The sequence below is a fragment of the Chaetodon auriga genome, chromosome 17 (assembly GCF_051107435.1).
Source record: "Chaetodon auriga isolate fChaAug3 chromosome 17, fChaAug3.hap1, whole genome shotgun sequence".
In the NCBI taxonomy this organism is placed as follows: Eukaryota; Metazoa; Chordata; class Actinopteri; order Chaetodontiformes; family Chaetodontidae; genus Chaetodon; species Chaetodon auriga.
The window spans coordinates 9,685,241-9,707,077 of record NC_135090.1 but is presented as its reverse complement, the minus strand read 5'-3'; the positions used below and the strand labels follow the sequence as shown (position 1 = coordinate 9,707,077).

The 21,837-nt window shown below is 42.5% G+C and overlaps 1 protein-coding gene across 1 annotated transcript; it reads left to right on the top strand.

Annotated features, from left to right (window-relative positions):
- Positions 1-180: 180 nt before the first annotated feature.
- On the top strand, positions 181-21,458 carry ptp4a2b (protein tyrosine phosphatase 4A2b). Its single transcript, XM_076754517.1, has 7 exons — positions 181-316; positions 16,369-16,661; positions 16,982-17,090; positions 17,182-17,274; positions 17,377-17,507; positions 19,654-19,728; positions 20,230-21,458. The coding sequence occupies exons 2-7, from the start codon at positions 16,657-16,659 to the stop codon at positions 20,339-20,341; spliced, it is 525 nt and encodes a 174-aa protein (XP_076610632.1). The 5' UTR covers positions 181-316; positions 16,369-16,656; the 3' UTR covers positions 20,342-21,458.
- The last annotated feature ends 379 nt before the right edge of the window (positions 21,459-21,837 follow it).

Here is a 21,837-nt window from a genome sequence, read left to right as displayed (position 1 = left end):
GCACCTCGGTCTGTGTGCGTTCTGTAAATGACAAAGCACATGTACACACGTGTGCCATAGAAAATGACAGATTTCTCAGTTGGTTCCCGCTGTATGAACCTGCCACATTTGGGCTTCCTCGGATTTCGTATATCCGACAGTCCTTGAAGGTGTCGACAAACTGAGGAGGCTCCTCCCCGACAACAGTTCCCGACCTCCGACGAGAATTCAAGCTGCCACATTGAAGAGGAACAAAAAGGCGACCTGGCAGCAGCTTCTACACTCCCTCCACTTTCTCCGGGGTAGTCACGGGATTTCAATGTTCAGCCTGCTCTTTGTAAGTAGCCAATAACCAAACTAAAACCGACCTCTTGAAAGATGTTTCCGATCAGATCGCAGATGATTGCAACACTACAGATCCGCAAGAGACTGATTAAAAGTTAGGTTACGCACTGTTAGAAGATTAAGTCAGTAACGTTACAACACAAGGGATCTAAAGTAAGTTCATGAGTGATCGTCAGAGTAGACCAACCAGTGTGTAGCCACGTTAACGTTAGCTCGCAGAGTAAAGCTTGGACGGCTGTAACGCTGGCGACGAACACGTTGAAAATTGTGTTAACGTGTATCAATATAGACCCTATTTGTTTTCCCCGTTGGTGTTACCCACTCCCAAGTTAACTAACTCTAATATAGCGAGTCTTGACGTATCTCTGGACTGGTTGCTAAACGTTGCTGAGAATGCAAAGTGGCGGAGCTGAGTTAGCCTGCTAGCTGGTGTAGCTACATTAGCTTTATCTTAGGGCTAAGGCTATTTCCTAGAGTAAGAAGAAACCAAATTTCTCGCTAACACTACATTCACCACTGTCAGCATGCGGTCAGTGGCTTTTGTTGCTGTTGTGAAACACACCACATTAGGTGTCGTGTAACGCCACGTTAGTGTTCAAACTGAACGTCGACCGCAGTTTCAGAAAATAAGAGCTAACGTTACCCTTAGCTGTACAGTCAGCTCTTAGTGTATCAGTAAAGGCAGCATATCCTTTGAAAAACATCGTTAGCGATGCTTTGGTTAACATTTTAACTCCTGCTTTGGCTACTGTTCACGACAGCGGCACCATTAAAATGTTTAAAATATAACTAGTGGTTGTGATTTTCAGTATTTTCCAGCTTCTTCTGCGTGTTTAGCGATAGTCTCAGACGTCGGTAGTTCTAAGAAGCTTGGTTTGAGGTAGATGGCTATTGAGCTAGCTGCCTTCCGCCCTTTGTGACAAATCTTGACCCAGATTCAGATAAATAGGCTTGGTCGGCCTATTTATTTGAAGCCATATGCCAAGATAACATTTTAATAACAAAACGGAGGGGATCGGCAAGTCGATATTTCCTGTCTGTTGATTATTATCGTGTCTTAGGTGCCCGTTTGTATGGGCAAACTACTGTCATTATTGTAAACTAGCCGGTTTGACTCAATAAATTTGTCAGTCTTCCATGTAGAAATTATAGCCAACACTGGGGTTAGGTGGGGTCTATAATTTAGCCGTGTCTGGTTTCCTAAAACAGAAAGCACCCAACCATTTAGCCATGTTGGATGATGTGAGATGAGGAAATGCACTCGGGGAGGAAGTTGAGTCGAGCAGCTGTGACACTAAAGGCCGCGGCACATTCCCATGCCTCTCAGTTTTCAATTTATGACCTTCCACTGCTTTCAGCCTCCTCTCTGATAATAAATTCTAGTGGGCTGCTAATACAAATGAATAGCTTTGAACACTCCTACCAACATGGGTGGATGAGTCAATGAGTAACTGGTGTAACAGGTAAGCTAATTATACATTCCTGCCTATGAGTCACTACAAGGTGACCTAATTTTCCTGCAGAGATTACAGGTGATGAGATGTGTTCATACAATCAGTTATCAAAACAAACTGTGGGCATGTCCTTGTGTAGTGGGAGTAACAGAAGAGATTTATTGTTATAATTTGTGTATTTTTTTCAGTAGATCTCACCGCTGTACCACTTTGGGTAGTCCTAGAATAAATTACTCACACTTGCTTCATGAGAAGTGTAGGATTTCACAACTTGTACAGAATAGCACCGCAAGTCTTTATGCTCTATTTGCATTTTATTGTGGAAGTAGGTCACTCATACTGGTGACCTGCTTTATATTATAGCTAATTGACACATGATGCACAGCCCAATCTAGAAATAGCATAGCTCTTCTCTGGCCACTTAGAGCACAGCCTGCAGCTAAAGGCAGGTCTGAACACTGGAAACACTTATTCATGAGATACCGCACTGCGAGTCAAACTCCTGTTACCTGTTGGTCCAGTCTTGAGAGTCGTGGGGTTTTTTTTGTTTGTTTTTGTGCATGTTTGTATACTATGAAACTGCAAGGCTTGTCTTCATTTTACTGCATCTGTGTTGGACTTCATGTCTGTCTGTAATATCTCTGTATAAAGTTAAACACGCAGAATGTGGAAGTGTCTGTATTATAAGGGAAATTACAGTAGTAAGTAAGTAGGAAGTACAGAACCCTTCTTAACAATCTGACCAACTTGCTTCTTCTAAATTTGCATTGCCTTCTGCTTACAAATGATTTGGTGTATGTTTCGCTTGAAGTATGTGGTAGTAGGCCTAAATCTAGCTGGATGCCTCCATGATATTTTACACCAACAAAAGGGTGGTTCCGCTGTCTGCTGGCGGCATTAAAAAAGGCAGTGTGACAAGTGGGGAAGTTCTCAGCCTTGGTTACCGTAACTGTGAAATGCGAGCCCAGTGTACAGTAACATGATGCCAGTTTACTCAGGGGGTCAAGAACTGGGGGACAAGAACACCTATGTTGTAGCCTGCTGGCTTTTTGCCCATCTAGCCACAGGGTGGCTGTGAGTGTTGAAAGGTAGGGTTGAAGAGGTCTGATCCATAGTGACTGACTTAACAGATTTGGTCAATTTAAAATCTAGTTATGGCCCTGGGTGTCTGGCTGTGGTGAGGATGGAACACAAGCTTTGGTTTTACTGTGTGTTTGCTTGCTATGATCCCTGGCTCCAGAGCAATTTTGTTGTGTTGAAATCAGCCCAAAGTGGAAAGCTAGGATTATATGACCACACTTTTTTCTTCTCATTTCAAGCCATTAAGCAAAAAGCCATATATAATTATGTATTAGTAGCCATGGGCACCTTGTGTTTTTCTTGTGCTGTCTATTGGTTAATGAATCATGCCCTGGTCGGCACGGTGTTCGTTTACTGTTGTTGCCACAGTGCTGGGATAAAGCAAAAGCACAGGCTCTGGAGCGCTGGCAGTGTCTGACAGATTGACACCCCTTCTAGATGCTGCTGCAAGGCTGCCTACTGAAACTATAGCAACAGGTAGGAAAAGGATCTTGCTTTGTTATTTGTGTTTACATCTACCTTGTCTAGTTACAGCTGCCAGAGCTGCAGTTAGCAGGGGAAAACACTGTCCTTTGCCAAAACATGCTATAGTAAAGGAAAGGGTGTTGTTATTGTTATTAGAGTTGTTGTTTGTAGGCATATGTAGCTGCTCACTCTTACTGATCCAGAAAGTGTTGTCGTTTTGAAGCAACTAGAGTCTAGAAAGTGCTTGGTTATAGCATATAAACAGGCCTGCTGTCTCGTGTTTTCCATGTTTCCTATTTCTGTTTTCCTGTTTTTGTATTGCTCAGGCACTTTGTTGTTTCTCCATGAAGCATATTCTTAATTTCCTTAAGCAGCTTATTAAACACATGAAATGTGTGACAGCCTCACAACATGACCTCAAAGTAATGTGTTCACGATGGCCTTAATCTTAAAGATGTATTTGCTACGAGGAGCTGATCTAAGATCACAAGGTGCATTTTGTGCCTCTGGTAAGGAAGCTGGATTTCATAAGTTAAAAAGTTCCTAGATCAATGTACGCGGGCAACCATTGACTCTGCTGCACCCCCCCCCCCCCCCCCCCCCCGCATCTTCATCTTTAGTCTGTGAATGTTTAAAGAGATCACCATTGCTCTTCTCTGATCTCCTCACAAGGGATACGAACATTCCCTACAGGGGCACTTGTTGCTACTGCTGAGATAATTGTTGGTATGGCAACAGGCATCCCCTGATGCTGCTGTCAGAAGGCCAAGTTAGTTTCCAAATGTCAGAAGAATTGATGTCACAGTGGGACTCTGCACCTCTCAGCAAAAATGTGAGCAGACATTCTCCTGTCTGGATCTGTCTGTTGCTGAGTGTCTTCCGTCTTTTATTTTCGACAGCCATGGAAATTTTCAGATTGTTTTACAGTGGTTTTAGTGCTTGCTATCATCCTTAATTGTATGTGTTGGCAAACAGGTAGAGGTGTGGCTCACTTGCATGATGTATGTGTGTGTCAAGGCTGGGAGATGTCGTCCTGGAGCTGATTTGCGGATAGTGACATGAGACTATGCCTTATCAAAGGAGCTCGGAAATGGCCTAGTATAGTCAACCCATATTCGAGATCCAAATAGAAGACAGTACACAATTTATTTATCCTGTCTGGGTAGGCTGTAGCTGTATTGAAAAATAACAGTCATGATATATATGTTTTGATCTAGACAGCTATGTAAGGAGCACATTAAAACACATTGGCAAAGGTACAGATGGGCATTTCAAAGACCTGTTGGCTGGTGCACCGTGAGAGAAGTCGCTTCCTCCTGTTTGATGGCTTACCTTAAACTGACTTCATTGCAACATCACATCCGTGGGTGTTCTGAATGGATGAGTTTCAGCAGTCAATTAGTGATCCATTGAAACTTTTTGGAAAATATTCGAACGACTGAAGCTCAGACAAGGATGTTCCAATGAGGTTTCTTTTCTTTAAATATATAATCCTGAATGTAAACAAATTGTTTTGCACAAGCTTAGTTCTATGGGCATAGTATAGAAATAACAAGCTTCCTCCGTATCACCATGCAAACCTTTTAAAGACAAAATCTTTGTCTTCCTTTCTTTCAGTTTTTTGCTTATCACCATTAGCAGCGATGATGTCCAGGCTGAAAATACTCCCGAAGAACTAGTGGTCATCTGCAATTTTCTATAATTGCAAGGCAAGACTAAAACAACTGGTCCAGCCTCTAGAAGCTCAGCATTAGATTTAAGAGAATATCCTTAAAATGATTGTACACTTTATTGACATAATTGCAGTCGTAACAATGCTGCTGTATTTTCTGTCTTGGACAAAGCTATCACAAATATATAGTTAATATTTGATATTGTGTCCAGCCTTTGTTGGAGCTTATTTTTGGCAGGAACACTTGATTGTGTTGGGAGTCCATCTTACCTCCTTTGGCTCCTTTGTCAGCAGAAAAGCAGTTTGCCTTTGTGTTCTCACTCTTAATCTTTATTCAAATTATAGTCAAATATTAGTGCTGTGGCTGACTTTGTTTCTCTTTCAAATGTAATTGTTCAGATGCCGGTGTTACATTTTGTGTAAAGTGTAATTAAAAGTGCAACTAGGCCACAGCGAGGACAGAACATGCCTTTGTTTGGATATGTTTTCCTCTTTTCATTCCCATTTCTAAGGTACTGAGCCCTGGTCTCTTTCAGTCCTTTCCAGAGACGGATCAGTCCTTGTCCCCCCGCGCCCTCCCCCTAAGCGCTATCAGAGGCCTTTGATCGCCACACTGTTTATCTGTGCTCACTCAGAGGCTGCAAAGCAGTGTGATAAGTGGGCTTTGCCATGTGCGAGTGCGTGTGTAGGGGGTGTTTGTCCGCTCATGGAAACTGGAGGGGTTACGTGTTCTTGCAGTTCCCAATTTCCAGCCACATTTATACGGACACAAGAAGCTAGAACACCAAGTAACCTGCGGGAAGATTGGCTCCTGTCCTCAGGGAGCAGAGACAGGTAACCTGTTGTGCTGAGTAGAGGACAGAAAAGGGAATGTCCATGTACCAAAAATGTCAACCTGTAGACATTTTCAGTAATGTTTTTCTGAAAGTGTGCAGAAATGTGGACTACAAATAGCCTAATAAGTAAATGTGATAAGTATAAAAACCACTAGACTGCATCTCCCCAGTCAGCACTGATGAAGCGACAGGTAGTTATGATGTAGCTTTCGTTAGTGAGAACTGTCCAGCAGTCTGTGGTCAGATCTAGCTTTTCTGTCCTGGCTAACTCTGACCACAGACTCTTCAAAGTGCGTTTCATCACAGTAACGTTAGCTCTTGATGGCATAGCTCAGGCTTGAGTTACCAGACAAGCTCTGGCACACATTACACTATTTTCACCTGGCTAGCAGCAACATGATCTTTACTTTCGAGACAAAAGTGTGAGTAAATATTGTAAACTCGAGACCTCTGTCACTTGGTAAGTTGAGCTCAATCTGTAAACGGCACTCATTAACCTTCAGTTTACACTGATGTTGATAGGTATGTGTGCTGCGTTAAAATCCGAAAAGTAGCAGTAAATTCACTGTTGACATGTCCAGCGAACACACCCTATTTTTTTCTACATGGTGAATCAACAGTGTTATGAGTCAGTGTTTAGTTCAGCATGCACCTGATACATAAACCAGCACGTGAGAAATCATAATTTTTGAAATGGTTAACCTCTCGTCTCTACGGGTTTCTTCCACTATAATAACGCTGTGGCTTGTGACTGGTTTGATTGGTGGTTTAAAGTTTGATAATGTGTTTGTATCGATTACTGATGGTGGCTGATCAGGCTAGTTATCAGCCAGTTGGACTAAGTTTCTAATGACAGTACACATTTGATTGACTTTAGTGTGCATGTTTTAAATTACTTTCCTAAGCAAGATGTGCTTGATGGTGGTGTTAATGACACCTGATGAAACTTAAAAGCTCAGTATTCTCATTACCCTTTTTTAACTTCCTTTTTCTAAGTAACAGTAATTGTTGTTCACCCAGAAAAGTGACTGCTCTGGAAAATACTGAAATTACAGCACAATTCCAGTCAATGCAAAGATGCAAATGAATGCGCAAATTAGCCTCTTTGTGCCGGGCAATGTGACTGATGCAAATTACAAATTACATATTCTTTCAAGTTGAGATTATTCAACCTGAGCGAACAGTTTGCATGTATTGCAGGGCTTTGCAGAGTGCTCTGTGGGTAAGAACAGGCAGAGCATAGGGAAAGAGCCGCTGACCACCAACAGACAGCTGCTGAACTCTGGGGAGCTCTGGAAGGAGGAGCTGGGGGGGAGCAGAGCCGGGCCTCCGTGAGGAATATCCTAAACACTTAGAGTCAGATCCAGAGTTGTTTACCGGAGGAGAGGAGAGCTCAGTCTGTTTTTAAACTTCTGGGGTTAAAAAGTGGATTCACCTTCACTCTCGCTTCTCAACCTGTTTGCAGCAGCAAGCTGGAGGTGCCAACCTCCACTGTCAGGTGTTAGAATGTACTGTAATTAGTCTCTCTGTCCATGTTGACTGATGACTGGATGGGAAGTGTACTTAATGCATGTCCAGAGAGGAGAGGGGGAAAACAAAGGACTGGAGAGAAATAACAGAAAGAACCAGAGTGTTACACACAGACACAGACACACACACACACACACACACACACACACACACACACACACACACACACGCCCACCCTCAGTGCTTATCGTTGCTCTCTAGTTTACGGCTAATGTACAGTAAAGTATATTTTTGGGGGCGAGTAAACACAAATGATCCCGTGGTCAAACTCGTGCAAATAACTCAAGGCAAAAAGTTTTGTTGTATAGCAGCATTTACAGACTTATCCATACCTCAGTAAAGCTTTCCTGTTTTGTCTGTTGGCACACTCCTGTTAAGCCATGTGTCAGTACAGTTAGCTTTGATGTTTCTCTTCTTTTATTGCATGCCCTCCTCTACAGACTTTCCCTATTGTTTTGAACAGGTGAAAAACGTATGAGCAGGGCGAGATGAGACTTTGTGGTGAAACTATAAACCCTTCAAGAAGTCTGGCGTGGTTGGAGGAATCCAACTTGTTGGCAGCCCTGGTGGTTTTTGGGTTGGAGTGTTGCATTTACGGAGGGTCATTCTGTACCCCCAACCTATTTCTAGCCTTGATCAAACACAGTCCACCCACAGACAGGCTATAACAGGAGGAATGGTTTTTCTTAGCAAGTGCAAAAGGAAAGTCTTTATCATGGTTTTTTTTTAAATATATGCTCTTGAGTGTTGCTATTTTGGTTGTCATATTGTCTACAATACAAGATCTTTGTTATTGTCATAATCTGACACCAAATAATTTTGGTTTCCAGGTTTTTAAAGGTATTTCCCAAGAATGCTGTTAAATGTTTGTGGCTCTATTACCACATTTGAGTTTTGGACTGATAGCACTGTGCTGTCTTAACACTGAGGAGTCGTCTTGCCCTGTGGTTTTCTTTTGAGTTGGTTTCAAAGTACTACTACCCAAAGTAGGGGAGCCTGTTTATCTTGGGAGTTTATGGTAATAGCCATGTGAAAAGCACAGGATTCTTATATTTCAGACCGAGACGACCACAAGCCTGAGTCAGACTGTCTGTGCGTGGTTCCACCTTGACACAGGTAGACATGACTAGTTGTGACTCATTTATAAGGCTTTGCTTAGTTGGCTGGGCAGAAAGGGCAGGTACCCTATAAATTTTGCTCATATTGACTCTGATTCTGTTTTTTTGTGCTGCTTTTTGTCCACCCCTCCATATGTGTATACAACCCCAATACCAAGTTGGGATGCTGTTTAAAACAATAATGAAAACGAATGGGATAATTTGCTCATCCTTTTTGATAAAACTCAATTGAAACTAGTACAAGGACAATATATATCATGTTTTAACTCATTTACTTCATTGACTTTTGGAAATATGTGATGCCAGCAACATGTTTCAGTCAAGTTGGGACAGGAGCAACAAAAGACTGGGAAAGTTGTGGAATGCTCTAAATGCACGTCATAGTATCGTGATTTGGTATGAAAGGGAATTCCTCATAAGGCTCAATCCTTCAAAGCGAGGTTCACCACTTTGTGAACACATCATTATATAAAGGACATTACTACATGGGCTCAGGAACACTTTATGAAACCGTTGTGTGTAAACACAGTTTGTTTGCAAATGATTGCATTCTGTTTTTATTTACATTTCACACAGTGTCACAACAGTTCAGGAATCAGGGTTGTATTAAACCGGTCTTACACAACATTTCTTTTTTAGAGCACAACCATATTCACTGCATACCATATTTTGACCTGCACGAGAAGTGACTGAATTTGGCTTTGAGGTGTGTAGAACATATGCAAAAAGTCTGACTGTAACTGCTCCTCTAAGCATTTTCCTTAATATTTAAGGTAGTATTTGCTTTTTTTGAAGAGAAGGTTTGTTTTCCCTCATTAAAAAAACATTTGTCAATAATGGCCTTTTCAAGAATGCAAAGTACATGTGATGTAGCTTTTTCAGAAGAGTTCACTAATGACTACAATGGTGCATACTAAATTATTGTACAATTGACCATATTCACACAGTGGCTATTTTCCTCTGATGTCACTCAGGGTGGGAAGCTCTAGCGCTGTTATCAAAAGGATAATGTCATACTGCCGTGTTCCTGGTTGCAAGTTGTATAAACGTAGGGGATCCGACCAATCTTTGTCATCTCACAGCTTCCTGCTTGATCAGCAACTGAAAAAACAATGGATAGCGAAAGCGTTAGTTTGGAGGTAGTTGAATGCTAACATTAGTTGTTATGGAGCTATAGCCAATAGGTTATCAAATATGTTGTTTAACCTTGAAATATGGCCCTTTGGTTTTTAATTGCCATGGACGACCATGGGGACATTGGCTATAGAATGGGGGCTCTGTACGTGCTTTTACAATCGCACCCAAGAAGCTGACCAAAACCTTTCTTTCCAGTGTCTATTACGTTGGTTGCAACTTTGTATATTTGTTTTCTTGAGCTTTGAAAAGAGAGCAATGTGTTTCAACATCCTGCTGCTGTCACCGGTCAAACAGTCATCCCAAGTCTGCGGTTTGGTCAAGGTGCTGGTATTGATGGCAATGCTTCCCACACGGCTATAATTAAGCATCAGCCCTTCCCTACCCTCATGGCAGGTGAAGTAAAGGCACTGTTCTCAGAAAGGTTTTGAATGGACGTGAACCGGTTCTTCCCTGATGCAGGACTACATTCTAAGAAACCCGTAGGTGGGCACCTTATCAGAATTCAGTCAACAAAGCATGAGGCTGCACAGACTCTACTGAGTTGATGTATCACTTTCAGCCTAAGACCCATGTTTACAAACCCCAGGAGTGTGCAGCTCATGGGAGGCATGGCAACAGTTTAGGATCTGTTGAATTTAAGTTTGCATACAAGTCTATCTCAATGCTGTCTTGTCCCAACATGCCTGAGGATTTTAGTGTCTCAGTCGTTACACTAGATAAACTGGTAAGACTCAGAAAAAGGATTAGAAGCTTAACTAGTGTAGCTTATTGTAGTTTTGTGTGTGTGTCTGTGTGTCTGTATGTGTGTTTTCTTGCTTGTCTGTTTGTGTGTTTTAAAGCATGACTGGCCAGGCAGAGTTGTGCACACTACTTCCTTTATGTGTGTGTACTCTTTGCTGAATGGTGTGGTGACCTGTCACCACACTCCACATTGACAGGCCACTTTAGTCTTGGACTGTGTCCCGAGAGTCCATAGCACACTTTTGTTTTTAATGAGCATGAAGTTAATTCTCTTATTTTGGGACATACGGAGGCCTTTGAATGATACATTAAGTGTTTCAGACTTCTCAGACCCAAATACTTGAGTTTAAAGTGTTTTTGGGAGATGTTACTGAAGGTGTGTTTTCATACATTGGAATCCTGACCTGTTGACTGATTGTGTAACAGGCAGACGTGGCAAAAAACATGACAACTATGTCACGCTTACAAACACTGAGTACTTTAGATTCTTTTCATTCTATTATTACTTGGCCCAGCTGACATGTAAAAATAGATGGAAACTAGTCATGCCTGTGTGTTTGGCAGCTGCACCTTCAGCTGCACTCAGCTAATTTGTTGTTTTTCAGAACAGCGCAGGACTTCACTTCGTTGCGGTGATCATTGTTATTGAAGAGTGGTTTTCCTAATAGTTTGATGCTGCATCCATACAGTAGGACTGATGGCTGGGCTGTGCCACTTTCTGTGTCGATCATGGTAATTAGCTTTCAGCGTGTGCAGCAGCACACCTTCATTTTTGAAAATGAACTCTTGCTGAGCACAATGAGGGTGACCCCATATCGCCATTTTGAGCTGACCAGAGACTGCTTCTCTGGCCCATACCAAGTTTGAAACCAACTTTCACTCAAGTGTGGAAAAACTCCCTAAAAGTAGGTAGTGTGTGTCTGTTCGGAGGGCTGTTCATACAAAGCTGGCCTCTGCTCAGCTCTCCCCTGTCACCAAGTCAGTCAGATCCCAACCTGCTGTTGCTTTTTCACCGTGTGTCCCAGCGCTCATTTGAAATGAATGAATAGCACTTTCTTCACCCCTTGTTGGTGAGCTTATGTGTGCACACAGTTAAGTTGAGGAGAGCTCCAGTTTGTGGTGAGATCCGCCCACCCAGCCCTATCAACAGCATTGACGTCACTGCAAGGAACCAGCTGGACCGTTGGGCAGGTGTGATCCTCTCTTTTATCTCAGCTATAGTCATTGCCAAGCTCTTGGCTAATTTTTTTTCCCCCTTGCCTTTACTTTTTTTGCCTTGCCGGCCCCTGTTGAATTTTTCTTATCCATTGTTATGGCCATCCACGATTTTCCTTCACATCTTACCGATTTCTTCATGCTACTATTCTTTTCTCCCTGTCCTCTTTGACATTTCCAAGCATATCAGTTATCTTTTGTTTGGCACTCGCAAAGGCCACAGGAATGAAGGCATGCCTCTGTGACACATGGCCCCATTTCTATTTCCACCGATACATGGTTTGTAACTTTGATTGCAACCGTCAATGGGTTCCCCCAATTCTCCTGTGAATTTCAGATCAATGCTAGCTGTATCAGACAGTTGAGAGGAAACTGCAGTACTTTGCTGTCACCTCGTATTTCTGCATGCGTGTATTTGTTTTATGAAGACTAAATGAGACACTGAAAGGAGAAGTGTATGCACTGTAGCAAGCAGGTGGTTGTGTGAGGTAAGAGCATCAGAGCCTTTATCTATTCTTGTGCTGTCCATGCTCCTTGCACTCCAAGGAGAGTAGGGCTTTCTCCCTCCTCCCCTCTCTGTCCATCCTGCCATGGACGACAGGCACTCCCCCTGCTCCTTGACTCGGCTCCCACACACCAAAGTAGCCCTCCAGCTGCTTTGAGGCAGTGCAGTCTGGTCATGCCCAGTCTGGCTCCAGACAAAACATCAGCGAGACTCAGGCACAACCTCAGACCACCAGACAGGGTTGCATGTAATACTAACATCTTTCACAAGGGGGGAAAGAAGATGGACTCAGACATTCCACATTTTGTGTGAAACTCTGACGTTTTGCCACCATGCCCTTCTAGTCTGTATATTCAGTGTCCAGACATTTGGGCTCATTTGCTTGTGTGTGTGTGTGTGTGTGTGTGTGCGTGTTTTTCCTTCTAATTTTAGAACCACCCCCTCGCCCTTGTGGCAAATGTATTGCTCAAGCCAGTTTGTGACTGTCACCATGCTTAAGTGCTTGGTGCAAATAGTGTATGTATGGTGTGAGAGTGATTGGCAATCTGACACCTATCAGGTGTCTGCAAGAGTTATCCATGGCCTTAGCTCTAAAATTATAGAGTCCCATGGCAGTAAAATCTTTAAGTTAGTCCACCGAAGCACCTTCCTCTGTCTCTATGCACTTTAGTTGTGGTTCCTTTCTATAACAGTGCTCTTATCTATTTCTGATATTATGAGCTTTGTCAGTGGAAAATATTGAATCATGTAATCTGTCACTGTATGAACATGATAATGAACTGCCTCATCTCTTACTCTTAAATCACACTGCAATTGTTTCACGTTTCGGCCTTATACTGACAGACAGACTGATGAATCGTCCTAAAATGATGAGTTAGCAGCTGTCGAGTCCCCATGCCCTGATCTCCAGTCTTTTGCAACGTAATCACCTGTTTAGGTTTGCATGTCCTTTTCTGTTCTGAGATTCCTTGGCCCTTATCAGCTAGTACTGCTGCTCCCCGCTCTCTCTCTCTTCCCATGTTCTTTTTCCTAAGTCACTGTAGGCAGTTTCTGGGAGAGGCCAGCTGATTTGGGAAGCTCTCCCTATCGACCCCCAGTCAATCCTCCCTCCCGCCTCTTGCAGTCCTACTCTCAACAGTAGACCACGTGATGAGGAACAGGGCACCAAGGGAGCTTTCTCTTGGCCACTGCATGGGCCTCTGCCTTTACTCTGTGACCTTTCTCCCAGTTTAGTATATACACTTGTACATAGACGCACATGTACAGAAGGCCGGATGCTACATTAACAGAAGTATATTGGTGACCCTTTGAAACTGTTGGGCAATTAATCCCACAAGAGAAGTCGGCCTTAATGGTGCCTGCCACTGTAACTCCACCAACCTCAGTGACGGACGAACACTGATTTTGGATTTGTTTTTGTATATTTCATACCCACATTCTGCCTGATAGTGAAAGTGACCTTTACACAAAGGCTGGATTATGAAATTTAAGGTTAAATTGGTCATTGAATTTTGAGATGTGACCAAGCTAAAAAAAATCTAAATGCTTTGTGGCTCCAACTTCTCAAATGTGAATATTTGGTGGGTTTTTGAGTTGTCTGTTATCGTAAACTGACTATCTTTGGATTATGGACAAAACTGGCAATTAAAAAATGTCAGCTTTGGGAAATTGTGTGCAGCATTCTCACTATTTTTAGAAGTTTAAGACCAACTGATGAATCTGCAATGAAACTGATGGTTAGTTGCTGCCGTAAATGAACTGTGTGATTTGGCACACATTGTTTGTGTTAGTTAGAACTGTAATGTGAGGGATATCACCCATTCATGTCTGACTCAGCTGAAGGTTGCTGACTTGCTCCCAGTCTACAGTTTTCAAGGCTTTTGTGTGCACTGCTTCTTGTTTCCTGTGTGGTCAAACATGTTTTTCTTTCTACAAACAGATTCTGAGTGTATGTGTGAGTATTTGTTTTGTTCTTCCTGCATCTGTGCGGTGTGTAACTGCAGAACCAGTTTGCAAATTTCACAGTGATTTGCATGCGTTCCCAGCCACCGGCAGGCGGCTGGCAGGCCTGATGTTACCACAGTTTACACACTTCTCTATTGACAAGCTCACTCAAGACTGAGGTCTAAGGTTCAGTTGTTAGTTAGATTTTTTTTTTTTTTTGGTTACATTACCCTAACATTGATCATCATCATTATCTACTTACATGTACAGTTTATGAAGAGGTGACTGGTAAGCATGACGTGCCTATTTATTCTTTCATTGGCTTTGGTACTTTCAATGCTTTCAAATGTACACCCATCGGAGGTTGTGTCCTTTTTAAACATGGAATCAATAAAGTGTGGATATTGACACTTCGACAGCCTCAGTCATTAACTGTTCATGCTTCCCACCTATCCTAGATGTTCTTCACTTCAAGTATGCCAGTGTCAAATTTGAAATGTCTTAGTCTGCCTTTTTGCCCCTTGGTAACCCTACTTTTGGTTGCATCTAAAACAGACAGTATGAAGTCACTTTGCACATCTGGGCAACCATCCACAATCCAGTAGCTTTTCATCTTTTAACTTAAGCTGTCATTGTGGTGTCCTTGGTGTGGTTGTCCGCTCTTTGTTCTTCACTGTTTCCTCCATGTTTGTGTCTCTCTTAACTGTCTGCTCTCCTTTCCACAGTTGGGTTTCACAGGTGAAAAGCACATGTTAACTGCCCCCTCTCGCCCCTTGTCCATTCTTTTCATTTCAGGAGGATTAGAAGCAAGCCTTTTAAAGTCAGGTTACCATTTTTCCAAGCTTCAGTTGTCTGCTTGCAGCAATGCCACATTGTGTTCAGTACTGCTCAGAGGTGGTAATTAAAAGCGTCATGGAGGATCTCGGCCATCACATGAGAAAAAAAAAAGGCTGTTTTTAGTGCTCTTGTGGCTGTTGCCAAGTGTAAAAGATGGAGGGGAGGAAAGAAATTTATAGAGGAGAGTGGGTTGATACATCCCTTTGACAGTGGCTCCGTGGTTGCCAGTTAACTGAGAGGGTAAGTGACTGTGTGGTAGTCAGTGGGAGAAAAGGGAGAGAGTTGGTGTGGTTGTTGAAGAGTGGCCTTAGGTTTGCGAAAAAAAATTGCTGTCTCCAACTGGTTCTTTTTAAAACTGTATGAGAAATGAAGCAGGTGGGTTGAGAGACCAAATGAAAATCATATATACCATCTTACAGTTAAGGGTAAATGAGTAAATTGTAACAGGGTTAAACAGGAATGAAGAGAGAGTAAAGAGAGTCTTGTGTCAGTCTCAAGGAGGTGAAAAGGGGGAGCGTGGGACTGAAATGCCGGGGCTGTTTGAAGCTTTGCCCACCCTGCAATCCTCACCTTGTGACTACTGCCTGTGACACGGTGCTGAAGTCCAAGCCCGTTCTCTCCGTTTCCCTCCCACTACTTTGTGTACGTAGTCAGCGTAGTGATAGCCAGCCCCCCCCCCCTATCCTACTTTGCTCTGAGACGGTTCTATCCAGTTTGTGGCGGCTGGATTTAGACTGTCAAGGACTTGGCACAGTTTGACTGACTGCTCCCTGGCTAGTTACAGACCAGACATTACCTGTGCTGTAAGACGCCCTTGTGAAGCGTGTGTGTGCTCCATGCTGTGCATATTATTAGTTTCCATTTTGGTGGCAAATGGTGAATTGACAGAGTGATGTAATCCAAAGGTGTCGTCAGTTCACAGCAGACTCATAACTTCTGGAAGGTATATTCAGTCATGATGGTCCCTTTTTTGAGTTTCTGAAAACTGGATTTCCTGTTATTTATGCAGAAAGCGGAATTTTAGAAGTACGGAGGTCTGACTATACATTTCCGTACACTTTAAGTCTAAGGTGCAACTGTCTTCTCCAGATTATGTTTCAGTCAAGCAAGAAGGCTGGATCAAATACAGGTGGCCACAAGGATGGTGGAAATCAAAATTATGTTGTGAAAGGTCTAATCTTTTTGAGGAAAGTGTCTCATTGTGATTATTCAGACTGATCCTGCGATTTAATGTTTTGCGGTTCTTTTATAAAGATACTTCTAAATAAACGTAGCAAGCACTTGAAAAAAAGTTGAATTTTAGTCCAAATTTCTGACGATATTACATGTATGATGCACTAAATAGTAACTTAATAATATCAAGACAGTGGTTTTGTGTAGTATTATGTAATACTGGCTATTTCACTGCAATTTCAATAGTAAAAACACACAATCATTCGGTTGTAGGTGTGTGATATCATCACAGTTACCATCATCTAACCTCACTCTTGTCTTTCTTCTCTCTTTTTAGGGTTTCTGTGTTGACTTCAGCCACACCTATATGGCGTGTGTGAGCGGAGAATTCTGCCAGGCACAGCACCTCACCTCTGTGGAGAAGTGAATCGGCCGCCCCCCGAGGGACTACGCTACCCAGAAACCCCCCTGACTGCCAGCACGCTAGGAACTGCTGACTCTTCCAAAGACCCCCTGGGATATTGCGTAGTCCTTGGCCTGACTGTCCTGCCCTGTCCCAACCAATACGAAAAACCTTTGCTTTCCACTTTCTCCTTGAACAGCCAATCACAAACAGCTCTCCTGAATGGGGTAAACTGATTGGATGACTCCTGGATAATCTCTCCATCTTTTTTTCTTTTTCTTTTTTGTTATTTTAAATTTTTTGGTTTTGTGTTAATTCATTTTTTACATCCCGGAGTACTGTGGACTAGTTCATCCTTTTTGTTCCCTTTCTCTGTGTACATCATCCCATAGTTGAACACCTGTTGACCCATCCTTCTCCCACTTGTTGTCATTTTTATTTATTCTACCCTTTCCTGAATACATAAGTCTCCTAGCAGTCTTTGCTGACTTCTGAGCCAAAAGTCGCTTTTGTTTTGTAAGAGTATTGTATTGTAATTGTTTTTAAGCCGTCTCGCCAACATGAACCGCCCCGCTGCAGTCGAGATTGCCTACGAGTGCATGAGGTTCCTCATCACCCACAACCCCACCAATGCCACGCTTAACAAATTCACCGAGGTACGACCCCGTCTCTCAGTCTCACGTCAGTGTCTGTGTGTGTCCATTTGTGCATGCTAAGTCTAAAATCCTTTCTTTTGACGTCTGTTAGGAGCTGAAGAAGTTTCACGTGAACACACTGGTGAGAGTTTGTGATGCCACCTATGATAAGGCTCCAGTAGAAAAGGAGGGGATACAGGTTGTGGTAAGTGTTAACACACATTTGTGGCAGCCTTTCTCGTTCCATGTTTATCCTTTCCACCTTAGACGCTCACACACTTACTCTCTTTCCTTGTATGTCTTCTAGGACTGGCCCTTCGATGATGGTGCCCCTCCTCCCACTCAGATTGTGGACGAGTGGCTGAAGCTGCTCAACACCAAGTTTCGAGAGGAGCCTGGCTGCTGCATCGCTGTGCACTGTGTGGCAGGGCTTGGCCGGTGAGTGGCTTGTTTCCTCTAGAGAGACAACAGTGACTCAAGAGGCAGCACTGGCTGTCTGGATTGTTGTATGGTCAACCTTTAGATGGCCTCTGGTGTAAAATCCCTGCTGTTTACCTAGCAAACCATCTGGAGTCCTGTAACATGAATTGTGATATGGATCAGTTATTAACACCAAATCCCTTCCTTGCACCCAACAGTTAGTGTGTCATTTTTAAGGGAAAGCATGTAACTGTAGTGTAATACCTTCTGTTTTACCTAAGCTCATTTTCTGTTTCCCCTTCTTGTAAGTATTTTCTGTTCAGTGTGATGCTGCTCTTTGGTTGGTTAGAGCAGGAGTCATTTAATGTTCGCTGCATCAAAGTGACTCCAGAGAGATGAAGGCCGTCTGTAAGAAGCAGCACACACTCAGGGCCACAGAAATGCTACAAGTGTCTCAATAAGTTTGTATTCTCATCTTCTTTCTTTTAAACTTCCTCTCAAACCCCCCCTCCTTTTAACTCTTGTGGCTTCTTCGGTGTTGCCCACACAAACTAGGCGGGACAACAGCTACAGTGTTGCTGTTGCCTCTGCAGACTCGAAAAAGGGAAGGCAATCACATTTGCATGTGATCTGTCTGTTGGTCATGAGGGTGCACGGGCGATGTGTAGATATGCAGTCAAATTCACAGGCCAACGCGACAGCGAATTAAAGATGAGTTCAGCCGAATAACAACACAAGTGTGAAAACAACGACGGCTGAAGCACATGATAGGGCGAGTGAGTGTGAAAATGTCTTTCCTGACCACAATCGCACAATAAGCCAATGATTTCTCAATGGCTTCCAGCATTCTGCATTGCTGTGGCATTCCAGAGGTTGTATAATTACCAGTACTGGTTAGACAGGCATTTTCTGAATTCATCTCTTCTTCTTTCCTCAGCTTTACAGCAGCCAACATTCTCCTTAGGCCCTTGTGTGGGAGGCTGCAGCTATGTGGCTTCTTGTTGTTGTTCTTTCTTGAACAGTATTTTAATTAGGGGTGTAACAGTACAGAAAATTCACCGTTCAGTGTGTACCTCGGTTTTTTGGGTCACGGTTCGGTATGTTTTCGGTACGGCGGGAAAAAAATTGTCCAAAAAAATTTCAAGTAGTCATATTGTCAAGAAAAAATCAAAACAAAAATAAATAACACAGGTGTCAGTTATGCTTCATCTTAAAACTTGTGCTTAAATCCTGTATTCTCTAGACTAAGTATGATCACTTATCCACGGTCAAAAACCCTCCGATAGCATTAGTTACTGCTTCGGTTTGAATCTGCAGTGAGACGCTGCCTGAGCGCTGAGGGGAGAAGGGCTCACCCTCCATTCGGCTTTTGTCTCCTTCCACTAGTCGACACCTTCAAGTGTCATCACGTCAATATTCTGGTTCTGAGATGTGAATATTTTCTGGTTTCTTTGTTCAGTAAGTTTCAGTAAGCTGAATATATTTGGGTTGTGGCCAAAACAAGACATTTGAGGACTTCTTCTTGGGCTTTGGGAAACATTTATTGCCATGTTTTACCACTTAACAGACCAAGCTACTGATCAGTTGAGAAAGTAATTGACGGATTAATCGACAATGAAAAACAGTTGCAGCCCTGAACCGAGCCAAACGTCCCGTACCTAACAGTTCAGGACAAACACCCGTACCGTGACACTCCTAATCCTCACCCCTCCATCCATTCTACTGCACTGTTTTCTTCGTCTCACTTTCTTCCAATCCCTCTGTTCTCACATTCTATCCCTTGTAAATTTTGCGTGAGAGAAAAGACACTCGAGGAAACGCTCTGATTCTACCCACCAAGTGGTACAGAAAGCTCAGATATTTGTTTTCATTTATTTTCCTACTGGGTCTCATCTGGCGAGAAAGGAGAAAGTTGTCTTACTGTAACTTATCACAGATTTGTGTGTGTGTGGCTCAGGGTGTGCACATAGTGCCTCAGCAGGGCAGCAGTGCACCCCTGTTGATTTCCCAGGCCTGTTTCCCAGGTTTGAACCCCCTCCCTTTCCCTCCACCATATTACTATGGAACCATGTGAACCATGGCATTTAATCTTCTGTTCTCCTTCTCTCCTTTGACTCTCTCACTGTCTCCTTGAACTGGTCCACTGGATTTCTTTACCTCTCAGAGCTCCAGTGTTGGTGGCCTTAGCCCTCATTGAGAGTGGGATGAAGTACGAGGATGCTGTGCAGTTCATAAGGCAGTGAGTACCCTCCCTATGTTTGAACTTGAAGTTTTTAAATAAAAAGTGAGTCTTAAATCAGTAAATAGTGTAATTTGAGTTATTAGAAACAGGGTGCGCATGAAAAGGCCACCGTCCGTTATGGTTATCAGCTGAACTGTGATTTGAGGTTCTTCATGTGCTAAATCAGCGATGCCTTTTTGTTTCCTTGGCGTATCGATGTTGACAATTTAGGAAATTTGGAATTTGTCTGTCTGCAAATACTAGTAATTTTGTTGCTTTCAGACAACTTGAGGTTTTCCCCTGTTGCCAGTCTTTGTTTTAATCTGAGCTAACTGGCTGCTAACTGTCGTCCTACATTTGACATAGATCTCATCTCACTCTGTCAGAAGGCAGATGAATCTATTTCCCCAAATGTCAAAAAATCGAATGATTTCTTTGCGTGCTCTTTGCTCTGTTTTGTCAGTGTCATTGTTTTAATCTTCTGCCCTCCTTTTTCTTTCCCCCTCTGCTTTTTCATAGGAAGAGACGTGGAGCCTTCAACTCCAAACAGCTTCTTTACCTCGAGAAATACAGACCCAAAATGCGTCTGCGGTTCAAGGATACCAACGGCCACAACTGCTGTGTGCAGTAGGCTGCCTGTCAATGCATCTTTCTTATGCGCATATAGTGGGGAATCTTCCAACACGGGGAGATAAAAAAAAAATGAAGAGAGTGCTATCAGTAATTATTGTGATGATTTGTTAATACTGAGTCATGGTTAATTGATCAGAGAGCAAGCGAGTGATCGAATGAATGAATCCAGATCTGGGGATCCACCAGCCGAACCAATGAATGGAATGTGAAAGCACACAGATAGGCCCGCCTCCCGGTTCCACTGTTCAACCACGGGCCAGAATTCTTTCAACTTGAGTCCATCCTGTTTCTTTTTTGTTTCAGTTGTAATCATGGGATAACATTTTCCATTTTATGAATTTTTATTTTTACACAAACAATGGTGATAAGAAGACAAAATGTTCAATGATATTCTGATTTTTATCTCTACTAATTATTGACATTATGATTAGGCCAGAATAATGTACCTTTTTAAAACCATTTTTAAACTTTGAACACATATTGCGACTGTCCAGTTTTTTTTATTTTATTTTTTTTGTTTTGTTTTGTGCACAAAAACTCAAAAGTTCACCTGAAAATGCAGTACTGTTTTCCTTCTACCCTTCACTTGTTTAAAGTCACTTTCAATTTAGGGGTTCACAGAGTTTGAATATGTCTGCAATATTTATTCACAAGATATGATATGTGTGGCAGTTATGAGTTTGGCAGGGGCAAGGACACTTTGTTATCCAATTTTTATTTTTTTTGTTATCCTTCGAGAGCCATGTCTTGTTTTTTCTTCTTTAATTCTTGTTGGAGTGCAATAATCAGTCCACCTCAGATAAGCCCACCAAACCCTGCTGAGCATACCACACACACACGCACATATACACTTCAGACACTCATCAGGCAGTTAAACAGGAAAATACTTAACAACTCCTACAACAGGTACTTCTCCTGCTTTCATTCATCAAATGGGCTACAATAGGACTTCCCTAAATATGCATATTTAAACTCATCTACAGAGCCTAAGATCCAATCTGAAAGACAACGTGGAGAAGAATGATAATGGTCAGTTTTTTATCATTGTACCCATTTTGAAAACATCCCCAATTCGTATTGGTTCTTTAAAGATAAATAAATTGAAATAAAAAGCATCCATGTGTTCTTTTTCTGTCGCCTCACTGGCTTTGAAAGTTTAACTGGTTGTGATGTTTTGTTTCAGAGGTGGGAGTTAACACTGACACAGCATCTTAACGTTAGTCGTTCACATTGCCGCACATATGGCTGCTCTGTTGTTTTCAGGTCGATACTTTCATCTATTTATGCTTTAAATCAGTATTCCTAATTCACAAAACTGCGCTTTGTTGCACCAGTCCTTTTAACAAATGTTTTTTTTTATATAAATCCTGTGTTGAAAATGAGCGACAATGCTGTCACCTTGCTTTGTGACAAACACTTGGTGTTCCCCAGACAGTGTGTGCTCATTAGCCATGCCAGTCAAAGCACTCTGACTCAGCACCACGTGGAAGGCAC

Coding starts and splice junctions, on each gene's coding strand:
- ptp4a2b (XM_076754517.1), top strand. Junction 17,508..19,653: donor TGTGTGGCAGGGCTTGGCCG/GTGAGTGGCTTG, acceptor TTTACCTCTCAG/AGCTCCAGTGTTGGTGGCCT. Junction 19,729..20,229: donor GCTGTGCAGTTCATAAGGCA/GTGAGTACCCTC, acceptor GCTTTTTCATAG/GAAGAGACGTGGAGCCTTCA.